The sequence below is a fragment of the Semicossyphus pulcher genome, unplaced genomic scaffold (assembly GCF_022749685.1).
Source record: "Semicossyphus pulcher isolate SPU_LCO1_2020_fin unplaced genomic scaffold, fSemPul1.0.p SCAF_21, whole genome shotgun sequence".
In the NCBI taxonomy this organism is placed as follows: domain Eukaryota; kingdom Metazoa; phylum Chordata; class Actinopteri; order Labriformes; family Labridae; genus Semicossyphus; species Semicossyphus pulcher.
In genome coordinates, this window is record NW_027211695.1 from 10,211,080 (window position 1) to 10,228,675 (window position 17,596).

Sequence of the window (17,596 nt, forward strand, 5' to 3'; positions counted from 1 at the left end):
AGCTTTGATTGACACATTGAAGAGGGAAGTTATAAAGTAATTATAAGTGTGGGGTGTAGAAGTAGAAGAAGACTACTAAACAAGCAATTCTTTAAAGTAACAAACATTATATCAGCAGCCATATTTTACTTGATGTACTTCTGTCTGTTGCATGCATCTGCTAACAGACTGCAAACATCGTCCTCACATTGGCTGGTTTTCAGGAAGTGAAAGTTCTCTGTGAACAAATCAGAGCGCGGCTTGCTGTTATGACTGCCTGGAGGCTTTTAGGCGAACAGATGGCTTCTTAGTGAATGAGAAATGACATTCATGTGAAATGTTACGGGGAACAGACACAGACTGACTGGATGAGAGGGTCCGATAGAGGCGGGGGAGAGAAAATGTCTGTGATTCAGTTACGGGCAGATGTCAGTGTGTTGAGTTTTTTTTTCACTTCACAGAACAATTCAGACAGGCTCTAAGTGGAAAACCATGTCAACATTGAGTGCTATTTATCAGAATATACTGACATGGTATTGGAGTCCCATCCATCACAGCAGGAACAGAGGATGATTCTACCAAATGAGGGGTCATGTTGCTCAAAGAACATTCCTCAAACTGTATTATCTTTCAAGTAATTTGGAAAAATGTACCAAGATCTAGTTTGAATAATAAGATATCTTATATTGACGACGGTACGTGCATATTGTGCCGTTGGAAGTGACACACAGAAATCTTCTGCTGCATCAAAAAATGCAATTTCAAGTTTTTGTAAGTGATACATAACAAAGTCTAGGACAGAACTCTTGACATCCTTCTTATCAAAAGCTTACATGTTAGCTAAAAGTGCAGAATTAGAGCAACATGAACATTCAATTATAACAAAACATGTATTTCTTACTGCTTTTGAAACTTTTCTTTTCAGACAAACATACAAGATACCACATACTTATGAGAGGGATATGGCTATTGCTGTAAAGAATTGTAATCAAGATGGGTGTTGTTAAGTTGAGAATCTACATTTCTTTGTGTTTGTACAAACGGGTGCAGGCTTTGTTATTGTCATTAGCCATGACTCAGTCCTTTGAACAGTAAAAAAACTGAATAATGTATGATGAGTAATATGTAATACTGTATATTCTTTTGCTGTTGTTGGTTTGTTTGAGGTTAAATTAACATCACAGGCTTTGTTCATTATCATTTGTTTTAATCTATCCCCTGATGAGTTAATCTGTGGCGCAATGTGTTCATTTATATGTAGTGTGTTTGCATCTGGTTGAGATGTAGTAGAACTTGGAAACCAAACACTGCTTTTACCTTTATTGGAAATGAGATAGTCTCTGTGAATTCTCTGTTATCTCTCTAAAGGCCAGTGATATCAATATCACTGGCCTTTTAATTGAAGGTCCACAAAGGTCAGCGCTTTAAAAATGGTAAAAGAAAAGCTTGCAATGTATTGCAAACACACACAAATAGAGCCAAGGCAGTATGTGCACGAAAAAACACTCTCTTACCAGAACTCTGGAGAAGTTCATTGCGCAGTTGTTGTCTTTCTTTTCCACAGCTGGGATATGAACACACACATACACACACACACACACACACACACACACACACACAATACTGCTTTGTCCATGTATTGGATGATAAAGTAGGAGGGAGAGTGACTCAAAGAGCTGGCACAATTCAAAAGCTTTTGGGATTTGATTCATATGATAGTTTTAAGATTAATATAATACACATTATATATACTAATAATATAAAATAAATAAAGCTAAGATAAAATACTTGTAAAATATGTATGCACTTGTGCAAACGGTTTTTGTAAGGTTTTTTGTGAGTAAAATAGAAAAATAAATCACAAAATGGGATTGAAAAAGAGTGATAAAGACTAAGACTGAGGGGGATTAAAGCACTTGATCTAGAGCTGATAGTGTGATAGGGCAGGGTGAAACAAGGGTTACTCTCATCTCTCTCTCTTGCCTATTCTCATCCCTCCATTCCTCATCTCTTTATCTCCTGCTGGGAATATCGTGCCTGATAGATCTCATCTTGTCAACTACTTTATTCACATTAGTAAAGGTGGCACTTTATGCATATATTAGTTTTAGATGTAACAGCTCAGTTTCTGATACAAACCTTGCTTGCTTCCAGATCTCTGAGTGCATCCATGAGAGTTATTAGCTTCAGAGAGGTGCAGTCTGGGAGGTAAAAGGTTCTGCCTCAGTGGACTTGTGCAAAAATAATAAACATTTTGTCAGTTTCATATTGGGGGATTTCTATAATGCAGTGCTCTGTGCACAGTGAAAAAGCTACATTTTAAATTCTTAATACAAAGTAAGCACTTAGTTAACCCTCCTGTCCTGTTCGTTATTCCCCCCTTACTTTGGTTTTCCTGGTCCAATATGACCGGTCTGTTTTAACTGCTCTTACATTAACACAAAAACCCTTAATCATCACCAAATTTTATTTAATACCTTTTTAAGCTGTAAACCATGGGTCTCCAACAGGTAGCTCGGGAGCTACTGGTAGCCCGCGGCCTGGATTTTAGTAGCTCGCCAAGAGGTTCACAGACTCTGTACAAAAAATCTGACGACAATAAATGCACCTTGAAAGCCTCTTCCCACTTCAGTTCAATCAAATACACAGATGTCTCACCCCCTCCAATACAAAATAATAGGACAGGCCTATCAGCTGTCAACAAAAAACTGTGATGCTCCTGGCAAGTTTGTCAACGTCTGAAACTAACCAATCACAGCAATGTTGCAGCAACCTCCATCGACAGGTCGGGTCAGTTATGCTGTACGATAGTTGAGCTAAAGTGAGGAGTTCTGTGCTGTTAGCACGTCGGTTCGCCAGATTCATGATGAACAATCAAGGTGGCCACGCCAAGAAAAAGCAGAAAACATACTATTTCTGTATACTATGCTATTTATATAAGCAAGTTTTTATTAATGACTATGAACCCAATGTAATGCAAGTGGCTCTTGGCCACCTTAATTTTTTAAGTAGCTCTCAGATGAAAAAGGTTGGAGACCCCTGCTGTAAACAATGTCTTGGACTAGTGGTTAACATGAATAACTGCATCTGTGAATGTACAAAGAATAGACACTGAAAACATTCCAAAATCCATAAATGTTGTCTTCCATTTCTGAAACATCCTCCTCTATATCAGGTTCAACTTCAATCTCCTCTTCATCTGGTTCAAAAATGGTTCAGTCTGAAATGTGTTCCCCTCGTGGGGGAATGTGTGGATGTGAGGGTGTGTATGGGGATGTTTTCCATCTGATGGATGAATATAATCTATTGTTATCCATTCATTTCCTTTGGTGGTCATTTTTGACAGGGAACACCACAGGTGTTGACTAAACTACTCAAAATCCAATATGATGATCAGCAATTGTATATGTTCAAATGCCTAGTGTGGAGGATATCATATGGCCTTGAGGCAATCAAATGTAAAACACAATATTTATGATTGATGAGAGTTGTAAATCGGCCAGATTTGACCGGAACACGACAGAAGGGTTAACACTTTTTAAATGCATACATATTTTGAAGAGAGCCCTTATTTAAGAAAATAATCAACAGTTTCAAGGTTTTACAAAATTGTGTTTCCATGTTAAATGAGAAACATGTTTCATGGTTTTACCGCCACAGCTTTCAGACTTCGGAGAGAGAGACATGAGGGATGAGGGCTTCAGAGATAAAACTAAAGCGAGCTATCTAGCTATTAGCTATCTAAAACGAGCACTAGTCCAGCTCAGAAAACTTTGTAAAAGCCTGTTCTGTCAGTGATAACGGCTTTCTTTTTGTATTTGGCAATATGATCTTAGCCTCAGATTTTAGATAAAACATTTTTTCACTTCATCAGGTGCTCACACTTTCACAGATACAGCATTCTCTAAAAGAGAAATTGCATGCAGTGCATCTGATTTGTGTTTCATTTTTATATCAACTATTGACACTTTGTTTTCTGTTCATGGAGCAGTTCCTCTATTACATTTGGAGTCCTGCCCCATCTTTCTTGACGTCTCTCTGTTCCTCTTCCCAATTCCTGTTTTTTTTTAATGTGTACACACCTGTGGTCTCTTTATTTATGACTGGTTCCAGCATTGAGAACACATCACACTGTCGTATACTTGAATAAGGACTTTTCTAAAGAACAAATTTTAGTTTTTATATTTCGTTCAATTGTTGGATGCTTGACAAGACTACAACCTTTTCTTGTATATCTCACCCTCTCTGTCCCTGTTGGTCCACAGACACCATTCTTGGTCCAGAGAGGTTTGAGGGCGTGGCCAACTTCAGCACCTTCCTACTGGACCAATCATCAGGCATGCTTTTCCTGGGCGCCAGAGATGCCATACTGGCTGTGGACACATACAAACTGAACCAACAACCTCGAAAGGTAGAACGGGTGTGTGCGTGTGTTTTTAGGGAATGATCATTATTATTTTATATTTGTTAATTTTCTAATAAACTGAGTAGGAGCATCATGTCTTGTAAACTTGTCATCAACAAATTGAACCAACCAGGAAGAGTAAGTTAAAGGAATATTTAAACATTTCAAGGAAATACACTTTCTGTCTTCTTCTTGTCAAGAGATGGATGAGAAAATTGATACCACTCTTAGCCGTATGCTGAATATTAAAATATTAACCTAGAGCCTGCAGGCAATCAAACTAAATAATGAGATTTAGAGTTGCAAGTTGGCAATTTAAAAGAAAAGGATAAAATCAGTGGTTGTTTCTATCTGTTCCCTATCATCCTCCACTCACCAGATATCTACCTCATTTCTTCTTACAATAACAAAAAAACATTTATGAACATTTAAAAAATGGTCCAGCCCTAAAGAGCAATTGATCAGTCTCTGATGATCTGGATTTCTATTTCTGATCCTAAAATATGCACTCACCAGATTTGGAATTGGATTTAAAATGTTACGTGATGTTTGTGCTGTGCTGTTTGTGCCTTTTCTGACTATAGAGATGGTTGGATTTTCTGGGTGATTACTAATTGCATCTAACTGTTCCACTGAATCACAAATACATTTGGATTTGAATCTATTCTCTTGTTCCAGATTATTTGGGATGTACCGGAGGAAAAGCAGAGGTCTTGTGTGGCAAAGGGAAAGACTGAGGTGAGAGTTGTGACAAAATTACAGTAGTTGTGTCCTCCATTAGTCATGTTTTAGCTATGTTTTGATTATGTTCTGCAGAAGTATCTAGGAATTACCTGGAAAACACAATTAAATTATGATCAATTCCTACAGGAACAGGTTGTTTGGCTCAATAATGCCTAGATTATATATTTTGTAAAATGTATATGCCCTTAAACTTCATTGAGACTTTGTTATGTTGCATTGTAATGCGGCTGTGGCTCAGTGGTAGAGTCAGTGATCTCTCAATACTGACACTGAACTCCAAATTGCTCCTGGTGGCATAGCCATCGGATGTCAATGGGCATAGATCTGATTGGAGATTGGCACTTAGGCCTTTGCCTCACTGTGTGAATGAATGGGTGAATGTGACATGTAGTGTAAAAGCAGCTTTGAGTAGTCGGAAGACTAGAAAAGCGCTATGTAAGTACAGTCCATTTACCATGTACTGGTCTCAAAAATAACTTATTGAATCCAACTGATTATTCCTACTCTATTGATTATTTTTTCCTACTCTACATTGCTAAAATAGCTGACAGCTAAACCTTATAAAAATTTGATAGAGGACAGATGAATTCTGATATGATAAAAAGCTAAGCAAATTGATAATATTGTCATGTTTATTTAAGTATAATTTATTGGATTTAAGAAATTTGAAATGTGTGATTTCATGGACCTTTATATTATTTTATGCTTCAGCATCAAACTGTATTTGTATGCTTGTGTGTGCAAGTGTGTGTGACTGTGCCAAAACCAGGTGCTGTAAAGCATCAGATTGGAAGATCTGGGATTAAAGCCAAGGCTTCATCAGGCTATGTGTGGGTGTGTTTCTATTTGTGTGTGTGTGGAGAGAGACAGAAAGAGAGTAAGAGTAAAAGAGGCAGTATGTGAAGTCACAGATGTCTAATAACTGTCTAGTCTAGAAGCTGATAAATAGAGCATACTGTACACTCAAGCTGTACATCTCATTATGCTTTGACTACAATGGGACATCAAGCAAACTGCTTGCAGTAAATAAACTGCCCACTAGAGCTATATTTGTTGAGTAATATCTTAATGAAGGGACTGATTCATGAAATGGACTTATTAATGCTCAAATGCTTAAAAAATGCACTTAGTCTAGCAAATTGGGTCAACTCAAAAGAGGTAAAAACAGAGGTAAAGATAGGTCAGTAACAGAAGAGACATGCATTTTATTTTGACTCATTTTATACAATCATCAGCACAGTTTTCTGCTGTCCCATTTAGGGGGACAGAGAGGTAAAAGACTGATAAGGGAAGGAAAGAGAAGGAGGTTGTTTGTTCTGAGAAGTAAATGATTACAAGATAACATGAATCAGGCAGAGTGAGTGAATGAAACAACAAGGGAAGTAATGATAGATAGCTAGGTGAAAAGGAAGGATGAGGAATATCGTTACAAGACTAAGAGAGAAAGAGAGAAATGGATGAATATTACAGACACAAGGCAATAGACACAATGAGAAAGTACCTTAATTGTGACTCAGATGGAAATAGGGCGTCTAGCTGTGTGTCTATTAATGATGCAAATAGTACAAGTTCAAAGGAACAAATCAGGGCAAGTTAGCAGGGTTACACAATGCTCGGGTGCTATCAGCAGGATATTACTAAATAAGGGAAATCAAGGTTTTTGTAATAGATAAAGTAAGATTTCAACACTGCATTGATCATAAGGCAGAACAAAACATGATAAAATCTTTTTTTAGCCTGAGAAGGTACTTTAGCAGTTAACTATCTACGAAATTAATACATTTATTATAAATTACCTTATGTTAAGTCACATAGTCATAAGTCACAACTTTTTGCTCTTGTGAATCAAGCTTGTAAGTATGAATAAGGTTCATATGCACCAATGAAATAACTAATCCCATGCTTACACCATTGTTCCCATTCGGATCTCACTTTCTCCTGGATTTCCTCACGTGGAACTGTAACTGTGTGAGGGCTAATGGTGCAGTGATGTGGGTAGATTTGGGTGATATGATTAGGGCATCAGATAGGAACAGGTCCCCTGGGAGATGGTGACTCAGGCCTGAAGCTTATTCAGGATGTTGTGCAAAGACAAACACACGCACACACACATACATACACACAGACACTTAATGAAAATTGTCTGTCTGTCATCGCTTCATGGTAACTGGGGAGGGACAATGGGAGTATTTTTCCTTAACAGCTGGTGTGTAAATAGACAAGAGATTTTTTTTTTTTTAAAGCGACAGAGGTTCAAAAATACATAATCTATTAGCACACAAATGTTAGTTAGTGAGAGTTATCTTAGGTACTACTGAGCAATATAATTAATATTGCAATATTTTTTAGATTATATCACAATACACATGCATCTCTATATTTTGAAATCTCGTGTAGAGAACTTCATATAACTTAAACGTATATATAAGTTGTCGTATATATAGATGAATGATTAAACCCTACAATTTAAACAATCTGTCAGGGTTTGCGGTTAAACCACAAAGGTGAGGACCCAGAAGCAGACTTAGGTATACGGTTTAATTACATAAAAGGCAAAAATGCACAGACAAAATCTAAACTCCAACAAAAGACAAAAAAGGAAAATCAAAAGACACAGCAAAAAAATTACAAACAAAACCAGGAAACAGGTAGTCCAAGGGATCACAAGGAGCCACGAGGAAATCAGGGGAGGCACGAAGATAAACCAAAGTATTACGAGAAACAAAATCACAGACATAGACTCAACTCCACAACAAGGACGACAATGAACTGGCAACGAGACAGGGGAGCACAAAGACTAAATAAACTTAGGAGGTGAGGCTAATCAGACACAGATGAGACAATCAAGGGGCAGGTGAAAACAATCAGTGCAAGGCACACAATCAAACAAGCAGGAAACACAAAAGCAGGAAGTGGACCAACAAGAGAGACAAGGTGACAAAGGAAATTATCTAATCAAAAAGACACAAGTGAAATACTTAACTAAACAAGACTAAATACTGACAAGAACACAGAATAAACTAAATACAAAACTAAACGATGGAAACTCATGACAAGGGACAAAGTGACAAGGTAAAACAAGAAATAATAACTGAACACCGAAAAAAACAGAACTAAACTAGAAACTCATGACTCAATCAAACCATTATGATGACTCTACCCTCGCAAAATACAGTATAAATGCATTAAAACATTGTTGTCTATATTCAGTCGTGGTTTCTAAGGGTACATATTTAACCTTGCATGTAAAAAGTTCTGCTGGAAAAAAAATATTTATTATATTTCTTATTTAATTTAGCTCATTCTAATAAACTAATAAAGTGCTAATCTTATAGCTAAAAACTTTTTGAGGTCCAGGTAAACTTGTGAAAGCTATCACTATAGATGCAGCCATTTCAGAGGTTAACCGTGGTCAATCCAGCGGCCGTAAAGATTTTGAGCGACAAATTGGCTTTAAGCCGAGTCCTGTTGCGAACAGACCTGTCAAAAAAATGTCACAAAATGTCAACACCAACACTCGCGCACCACTGAGACAGCTGCACGCCTGCTCCAGCTGGACTATCGCTAGAGAGCAATACTGTACCTAACCATCAGGAAAGTTAGCGCTAAACAAATAAATGAATGAAACAACTCACCAAACAAACACAGAAGTTTTCCCCTGTCTCTCAGCCAGTCTCATCTGTAAAAGTATGCCCTGTGTGTTCTCTGGTTCAGAAAAGTATCCTCATCGTGAAGAGCAGGCAAGAGTCTAGATGGATGATTTGGTGTTGGTTTTGTATGATCCTCTTAAGAAAAATGATCGGTGCCGGCATGCAGTTGTCTCAGTGTTGCTCGTGAGCTAGCCACCGCTATCTTACACCATTATCACTCAACAGAACTCAGGTAATCAGAACACTATTCATTATTATACAGTCCGGAAAAAAACACAAGCAAGCACCAACGGTGATATCTTCAGAAAAGTGAAGTTTGATTTCAGTCTGTGCTAGCCGCTGCACAAAGAGAAACAAAGTGCTGACAATAGCATACTACACTTCACAGCATGGGTAGGAAAACAATGTCTTCTAGTCCCCTACGTGAACGGCACTCCGTCGTTTCCATAGTATTGTATTTTCTTTTATTTGTTGTCTCTTCTACAAACCGCTGACCCAAACAGGTGATCCGATACTGTGTGCTGCATGCGTAGCTGTGCAGAATAAGACATAGTGCCGAGGGAAAGGGTTGTCTGATGTCCATGTGAAGTGGTGACAAAAAAATATAATACACTTAAACTGAAATGTTTGTTTATATGTAGAACTCTTTTAAGTGGCTAAAGTACGTGGTACTCCTGACCCTGTCTGCAGCAGTGCTTTGCTTAGCTTCTGTGTAGGAACTCTGGCCGGCTTCTCCTAACACAGGCTGTGCTGACTGTTATCTACTGTACGTAGTACACTTACTATTGACAAGGACCTCATACAACCCCGATTCAAACAAACCGAACTATCCCTTTAAGTAAATCGTTTTTCATGCTAACAAACAATGAACTCACTCTTTATGTAAAATGTGACATGATCCTGAAACTGACCAAGAGTGTTGATAATTTTATGCAAAATATGAAAAATGCATACATATACCGTAAACCTGCATGTACAACCGTTTTGGCTGGTATTTATTTTTGAGTGATTGTCTCCCTCTGCAGGTTGACTGCAACAATTACATCCGTCTGCTGGAGTTTCTGGTGGATGGACGCATCTACGTGTGTGGCACCTATGCCTTTGACCCTCAGTGTGCCTTCCTGGTTAGTGTCTGTGTTTCATGCCTCTGTCCTGTTGATCCATGTTTTAATGAGTACATTTATATTTGAGTAAGACTATTGAATAGGCATTCACTTCTGACTGTATAGGTGATGGTTTCCTAGTTGTGATGTTTGCCTTGGGTATTGGTAGGAACACACAGGATGCTCTGCTATGTTTAATAAGTCTTAACTGTCTTATTTGAAACACAGCAGTACAGTATTGCAACCAATGCAGCTCACAGTGAAGAGTCTTTGTAGGTGTGTGGTCTATAATGAGCAGAAACAATAATACAATATCAGAACAACAAAGTAGCCAGGTATACTTAACTTGCGCTCAATAAACAATAATAACTCTAGCAATAAGCAATACCTAACAATAGCAGATGCATTCAATATAGCTGTTACTACATACACAGTAAATAATAACTAGTTACACATCCACCAGAAAGGAACAAAACATTGTCCACTTTGGTTGTGATACACACAGACTCTAAACATGCGAAAATATAACAAACTCAAAAGATAATAGCAAAATATAGTGGCTTAACCAACTTCAGCACTAGCAGCCATGTGCTCAGTTAACCAGCCCATCATAAGGTACACACTGCAATAACCACAACACGGATTAGGTTCAATGCACACAACAATGTCCAAACTCCACTCACAGTTTGTCAGTGACGAACACAACTCGTACTGCTTTGCTACAGCATAGTCTGCGGTACTGGGCTCTGCAGACACGCCTCCCGCTGAGCTCGCTCTCCACACCCGCTCTCTCACTGACTGAACGGCACGATACGGCACCATGTGCTCTCCAGTGTAGTTGCGCAATAGCGCCACAAGGGGGCGCCCAGACCTCAGTCAACAGCCTTTCCAACAAAGACATTATAGGGCAGATCTTTGCTTGAGGAGCTTATGATTTACAGGATGTGCTTTAAGATCTGCAAATGAATCTATGTGACAAGCTCCAAGACTCATTCAGACCTACATCCTCAAAGAGCAAACACACACACACACACACACACACACACACACGTAATCCTCCACTGCAGTGAATTTTCTTGAAGGTACTTTGAACACAAAATTTTACTGAAGCATAAAAAACATAAAAATCATAATTACAGTGAAGTATAGACATTTGAACCAGACAACCTGGAGAGATCAAAGTGAAACCAACTGTATTCTATTTGGATGAATAAAAAAACAAGACAGAGGAGAGACAGAAAGAAGAATCTAATCTACATAATTACAGTTATTAATTTGCCAGTCCAATGTTCGAACTTCTCTTTCTCTTTTCCTGGCATCCTCAAGGAGATCTCCACGTTCACACTGGAGAAAGCTGAGGATGGAGGCGTGAAGATGGAGACTGGGAAGGGAAAGTGTCCCTTTGAGCCCAGTCAGCACTACACGGCTGTTATGGCAGGTCAGACAGTACCACTGATTGGTGTTTGATTAATTGAACGATAAATATCTGTTATCTGTATCAGGAATTATTATTTTTTAATTTGTATTATTTGTTATTTCATATTTAGTGTTCCAATGTATCTTGTTAAATATGACTCAAGGAATTCTCGCTCTCTTGCGTAGGCGGTACCCTATATACAGCAGCCACCAGTAACTTCCTTGGAACACTGTTTGACATCTCTCGGGCAACAGGCCCTGAGCAGGAGCGCATCCGAACTGAACGATCCATTAACTGGCTGAGCGGTAAGACACACGTACTCTCTGGCACCTAGTCACACACTTGTAACATAGACAGGCACTCAGACAAAAAAATTACTTAACATGAATTTACTTTGAAAAAGTCAAAATATGAAAGTGTGTTTGTGGGATTTTTTCCAGACCCAGAGTTTGTGAGCTCGGCCTTCATAGAGCAGTCTGGCGACAACAACCCCACAGGAGACGATGACAAAATCTACTTCTTCTTCACTGAAGTGGCCAAAGAGTATGACCTCTACACCAAAGTCAAAGTGCCCAGAGTGGCACGAGTCTGCAAGGTAACCCAACGTCTTGACTGAAAGATTGATTATTAATAACTTAATGATTAGTTGATTGACTGATTAAGCGCCTCATTGTAATTCACTTACCAGCCTATCTTTTCCCTCTGTCCTTTAAGTCTGATGTAGGAGGGATGAAGACTCTGCAGCGACGTTGGACCACCTTCCTTAAGGCTGAGCTTGTGTGCGAGGACAAACCCAGCGGTCAGCGCTACAACATCTTAACTGATGTTTTCACCACACAGCACACACCAGGCGACGCCAGCAGCACACACTTCTACGGACTGTTCACCTCCCAGTGGTAGGTTGTGGAAATAATAATAATGGAAGTCCCCAACCCAATCCCCATTTGCTTTTTGTTTGAGAAGAGAAAATAAAAACTCTAATGTCTGTCTGTAAAGTCTGAAAGCATAACACTGGATGCATTGGGAAAACAGCTAGCCTGGCCCTGCCGAAATATACCAGCCCCTTTTGAAGCTTCCGATATTAACCCTTTTCTTAGGTGGTTTGTTAAGTACATCTCTATAAAAGTAACATGGCAACTGTATTGTGGCTAAATGTTAACCATTCTTTTTGTTTTTCATAGGGAGCGTGAAGAGTTATCCGCAGTATGTGTTTTCAGTCTGTCTGACATCAGTAAAGTGATGGATGGTCCCTTTAAGGAGCTGAAGAAAACATGCGAGAACTGGATCAACCCTGAACCTGTCCCCACACCAAGGCCTGGCCAGGTACCTAACATTACCACATAACTGCTGCATGTATAATGACTTACATAGCATTCTAATATATATTTTTAAATGACTCTGGCATTCATTTTTTCCTCCTTCCCTTAACATTTTTAGTGTTTGAACAATGCTTTGAAGGCTGAGGGGTATGAGTCATCCCTGAAACTTCCTGACAAGGTGTTGACGTTTGTGAGAGACCACCCATTGATGGAGAACAGTGTTACTGCAGCGCCCCTGTTGGTCAGGAAGGGAATTACATACACCAAACTAGCTGTGACACAGACGGGCAATGGAGAGGAGAAGAGAGGAGCAGTGCTGCACCTTGGAACAGGTGAGGACAGAAGAGGGCTAGGATAACATAAAAATGACAAAACACACCTCTTCTTATTTTGAAGTGCTTTGCTGATTTATTTATAGATCATGCATATTTTATCAGTTGGAAATCAGTTAAACTGGTATACCCTTTTTCAAATTAAGTACCTACACTTTGTCTTTGATAACAAAAATGTAAATTAAATATTGTAAATCAAACAAAAATTATTTAACTTTTTTAATAGAAGATCTTTTGGTCACGTGTGTGTGTATGTTGCAGACCGTGGGGAGCTCCATCGGGTGGCAGTAGTTGGCCAGAACACCACACTGCTGGAGGAGATTGCTTTGTTCACCTCACAGGAGCCTGTTAATAATATATTACTGCACCAGGTAGACTGTTCGCACATTTATTCACATCACGTATGTATATTAATGTACAGAACCCAAAATATATGTTATATTGCTCCCTAATTCTGTACTGGTTCCCTGTGTTTCCAGGGACGGGCTCTGGTGGGCAGCCCTCTGTCACTGGCTCGTGTCCAGGCTGAAGGCTGTGCACTTTATCCCAGCTGTCAGGTGTGTGCCAGAGCAAGAGGACTGGGCTGCATGTGGAGCACAGTGGAAGAAGCCTGCAGACCAACTACAGCAAAGTCAGTAGTACAGGAATATTACAATTAACTTAATGTCTTTCAAAAAAGAAAAGCAACGCAAACATTGGCAGTATTGGATTAGAAGTTCAGTCATGGTTAAATTATGTGTTAAACTGAACCATTTATCTTTATAATTTGTTAATTAATCAATTGGAGATCTTACATCTAAACATTTTTTTAGTAAAAAACTTAAGAGTATTTTCTACAAGTCTAAATGCTTTCATACTACATTACTTAAGTTGCCTTTACATTGAACAAGTTGTATCCATTCAAGATTTTTACCAATGCTAACAAGAAGTAAAACATATAAACCAACATTTCATAAAAAATCAAATCAAATCATCAAATGGCAAACATTAAGACAAAAGGACAAAAGTGACAAAAGTCAAAAGACTTATAAGAAGAAGAGGAGACGTTAGAAAAGCAGGCACCAAGGGAAGTTCTTGGTTCCTTCAAAAACTTTGATGCAAATGTTTGACTCCATTTTGTGTGTGTATCCAGCCCTGGTCCTGGTGATATAGTGGATGATGCCTTAAGAAAGTGTGATAAAGAAGAGGGTAGGTGTTCATTTTCTGTCTCTATATCTCTGCATTCTCTTAATCTCTGTTTCATGTTATTCAGCTCTTTTATCTCTCTGCTTTTTGTCTACTCCAGGGCGTTGCACCCCATCCATCAGAGAGCTACGAGTGTCTGTGGGTCTGCGCTTACTGTTGCCATGCGTCCAGCTGTCTCCCAGGCCCTGTAGCTGGGAGCATCCTCCCCACAGACATACCAGACAGCACAACTCTGACCTGGAGGTGACAGTGACAGACGACAGCCTGGGAAGATACATTTGCACCTGCCAGGTAAAAAAGAACAATATCAATAACTCATAGGATCTCACAGAAGCAAATTTGCCCTGTTCAATGTTTTCCTACTCATAGAGTAATAATAAATGACACAGCTGATATACAAATGTTAGACACTTAGACTACTACCAACTGCCTTTTTTTCCATTTTATTCTTTTTTCATTTATAGAAAATAGATTTTATTATTGTTAACTGCCAAATTAATTTGTCATTAAGAAAAAGCATGTTGTCTTAGTCTCAGTATCTCTCAATTTCCACGGAACAGACAGGCTACCTAACAGTACAACCAACAGTACAACAAAGTAAAACTTATACTTATCTAACAACAAAAAACTCTCTTCTCCTCTCTTATGTCACTCTACTCCAGGAGGCCGGACCAGGCATCAGAGATCCCACCCCCTGCCGCAGAGCAGCCTATCAGCTGACACTAGAAGGTCCCAGTGCTGGTGGAACCGTGGCAACAGCAGGAGGCCGTCATGTCCTAGCCGTCTACATACTTTTCTTCTGTGGGGGTTTAGTGTTTGGTGTATTTCTCCTCTACTTTGTGACCCGTCGGCGCAGCATTGGTCGCCAGGGCCACCACCTGCCAGATAATTCGCTTTCGTCAGAGAAGGGGCGGGACTTGCTAGGTTCCTCAGCCACGCCGCAGTCCCCTAGCAGTGCCAGCCTGCTGTCCGAGGGATTCAGATTGACAGAAAAACGCAACGGAACAGCAACCACAAACACTACTACAACGCTCCTCAGCAATCATGGTAATGGTGCTCACCAGTGCAACAGCTATAGCGGCACTCTGATCCACAGCAACCCCAGCAATGGCCATGGAAATTCCCTGCATGCCAACTGCAACACAAGTAGCAGCGGGCTAAAGTTCACCTCCGAAATTTTAACTGCAGACATGCTGGATGGAAGGACGGGGGAGAGGGAGAGGGGCAGGCCTGACAGGGTTGAGAGGGAGTCCGGAGAGGGGGATGAAGTTGATGAGGGGCTTGGGGACGGGGTTGGGGAAGGGATAAAAGGACTAGAAGAGGAGTTGGCGAGCTTTCCCATGTTTAAATCACCAGCACCTCTGGCTCTCTGTGAAGAAAGTTCAATATGAAAAGGTGATATAAATTTACTACTGATTGCACCATTTTGCATCCTCCAAATAAACTAAACACTGCTGGGAGAAATGCAAAATGGCTACTGCCAAAAGCCTTTGAATTGGAGTTGTGGCATGAAGAGAGACTACAGATATGTATGAGACATATATGTTTATGTTTAAGCATGTGAAAGAGATGTGTTGAAAGAAATGCCAGATGGAAAGCATATTCCAGTGTAGTGAGTCACTCAGGATGAGCCACAGCTAAATAAATATGTAACTATAAAATGTAAATATGAGCAGTCCGAACTTAACTGTGGACATGGAGCAGAGTATGATATTGCACAATTGAATTGTGCAAAGAATCAAAGATGAAATGTCTTCATGTATAGACATGGAAAAGCCATATTGTCTTTCTCCTTAACTTAAGTTGTTGTTTGCTCTCTTATTCTCTTCTCTTGATGGAGATCTCTGTCTGTATTTGTATTCGTCTCTCTGACACACCACTCAACTCCCAGACATTGATGAGTTCAAAGGCACCAAAGGACTGCTGCAGTATAGACTGTCCAGTGAGACTGCACCGGGCATGGGCTTCAAACTAAAACTAAGGGGATAATGCAGTCAGGGACTAATGAACCAAGAATAAACTTCAGAGCCCTCATATGGGCTACTGTGACTGCACGGGGCTCTCCCTGCCCACACTGCTGCATAGGTCAGTTTGTGTTGGTGTGGAAAGCTGAAAATGCACAGCAGATGTATTTAAATGACAGCTTCCCATATCTATCACTGACAAATAGAAGGCAAATGATTTTCACAAGGGTGTGAAAGTCATTTGAGCTGCATGGATTGGACCTAACCAGACACAAAGCCACCATCACCTTGTTTTGTGACTGGATTTTAACATAAAATGTATTGTTTTTGTCATCTTGTTTTGTAATAAAGCCTTAAAAAGTTGCTGTTAACCTGGTATCAAATTTGCCTTTACTGTGGTTTCGAGTTGCGGTATTTGAAAGCTGTGTTGTGTGCTTCTTTTACACCATAAATTAACAAAATTCTGCAGTGAGGGACATTCTCTGTGGCTATGAGTGAAAGTGTGTACTGTTTAAGATAAATACACCCATTATATCTTAAGAATCAATTTTACCCTAAAGCTTTCATAGGAATAGTTCCAATATCCTTTAAGCGTAGTTTGATTGGGGAATTACACTTGGAATACCACTGGAGGATATACCAGTAGTCTCATCATGTTGCATTTTCATTCTTTATTGACGACTTGTGAGTTTATTCTTATTCTTATTTGATTTTTACTTTTACGCCCTGTGTTCCAGGAGCACCTCCTGCCATATGCAATTGGATTGTTTTCAAAAATAATATTTATAAATAATATAATGGTTTATAAGTGCATCCTCAACCATTGCTACAATCACTTAGTGGGAAGGCAAAGGAGCAATTAATATTTAAAAGAGTTGATCATTCTGAACTTCCTTAAACTAATCTTTTTTTATTTTAAAACCACTGTGAGGAACTTTGGGTTTGTGTTGATTTTTACGACCCCTGTGGACAAAGCCAAAGTTCTAATCTCTTTCCTGTTTTTGTCCTGTATGCTTTAAGTGGTGGTGTTTAACAAAAAATCTCATCCTACTTTCTTTAACAGTAATTTGTATCACTCACTTAAACTGTTTGGCCTGGAAAATGTAAACAAAGGCAACGTGCATCACTTTGTCTGACACTTACCCCCCGCCAGCAGTTTCAGGCATTAAAAATAACTGTATAGAAATAATCAATCTTGTCACTGATGGTCTGGTTTGCTTTTGTTGGTCATAAAGAGTAATCAGAATTCATTTCAGTCCTTTTCGTAACCAGCAAAAAACCCTCACAGGAGCTTTAAGTTTTAAATCACCAATTGAATAAGAATGATTAATTCAGCCCTTTCCTTTGTTTTTCTTTCTACAGGCAGAAATATGTGTCAGTAGAAACTGAATTTGAATTAGTTATATTTCATTTTGAATTGCTCAATTTAGGGTTAGTTAGATTAGAATTTGAATCAACATAACTTGAATTTGAATTGAAAAATGTAATCATAATTTAA

The 17,596-nt window shown here is 39.2% G+C and overlaps 1 protein-coding gene across 1 annotated transcript in view; it reads left to right on the plus strand.

Moving 5' to 3' along the window:
- The window catches only part of sema4f (sema domain, immunoglobulin domain (Ig), transmembrane domain (TM) and short cytoplasmic domain, (semaphorin) 4F), a 57,434-nt gene extending 40,965 nt beyond the window's left edge, over positions 1-16,469 (plus strand). Inside the window, exons 2-15 of the mRNA XM_069672825.1 lie at positions 4,245-4,390; positions 5,063-5,122; positions 9,804-9,902; positions 11,208-11,319; positions 11,484-11,603; positions 11,739-11,893; positions 12,013-12,194; positions 12,480-12,621; positions 12,736-12,949; positions 13,211-13,320; positions 13,429-13,580; positions 14,082-14,137; positions 14,235-14,425; positions 14,797-16,469. Coding sequence (XP_069528926.1) covers positions 4,245-4,390; positions 5,063-5,122; positions 9,804-9,902; positions 11,208-11,319; positions 11,484-11,603; positions 11,739-11,893; positions 12,013-12,194; positions 12,480-12,621; positions 12,736-12,949; positions 13,211-13,320; positions 13,429-13,580; positions 14,082-14,137; positions 14,235-14,425; positions 14,797-15,525 — 2,468 coding nt within the window. The 3' untranslated portion in view covers positions 15,526-16,469. The remainder of the gene's footprint in view (positions 1-4,244; positions 4,391-5,062; positions 5,123-9,803; positions 9,903-11,207; positions 11,320-11,483; positions 11,604-11,738; positions 11,894-12,012; positions 12,195-12,479; positions 12,622-12,735; positions 12,950-13,210; positions 13,321-13,428; positions 13,581-14,081; positions 14,138-14,234; positions 14,426-14,796) is intronic.
- Positions 16,470-17,596: the final 1,127 nt, after the last annotated feature.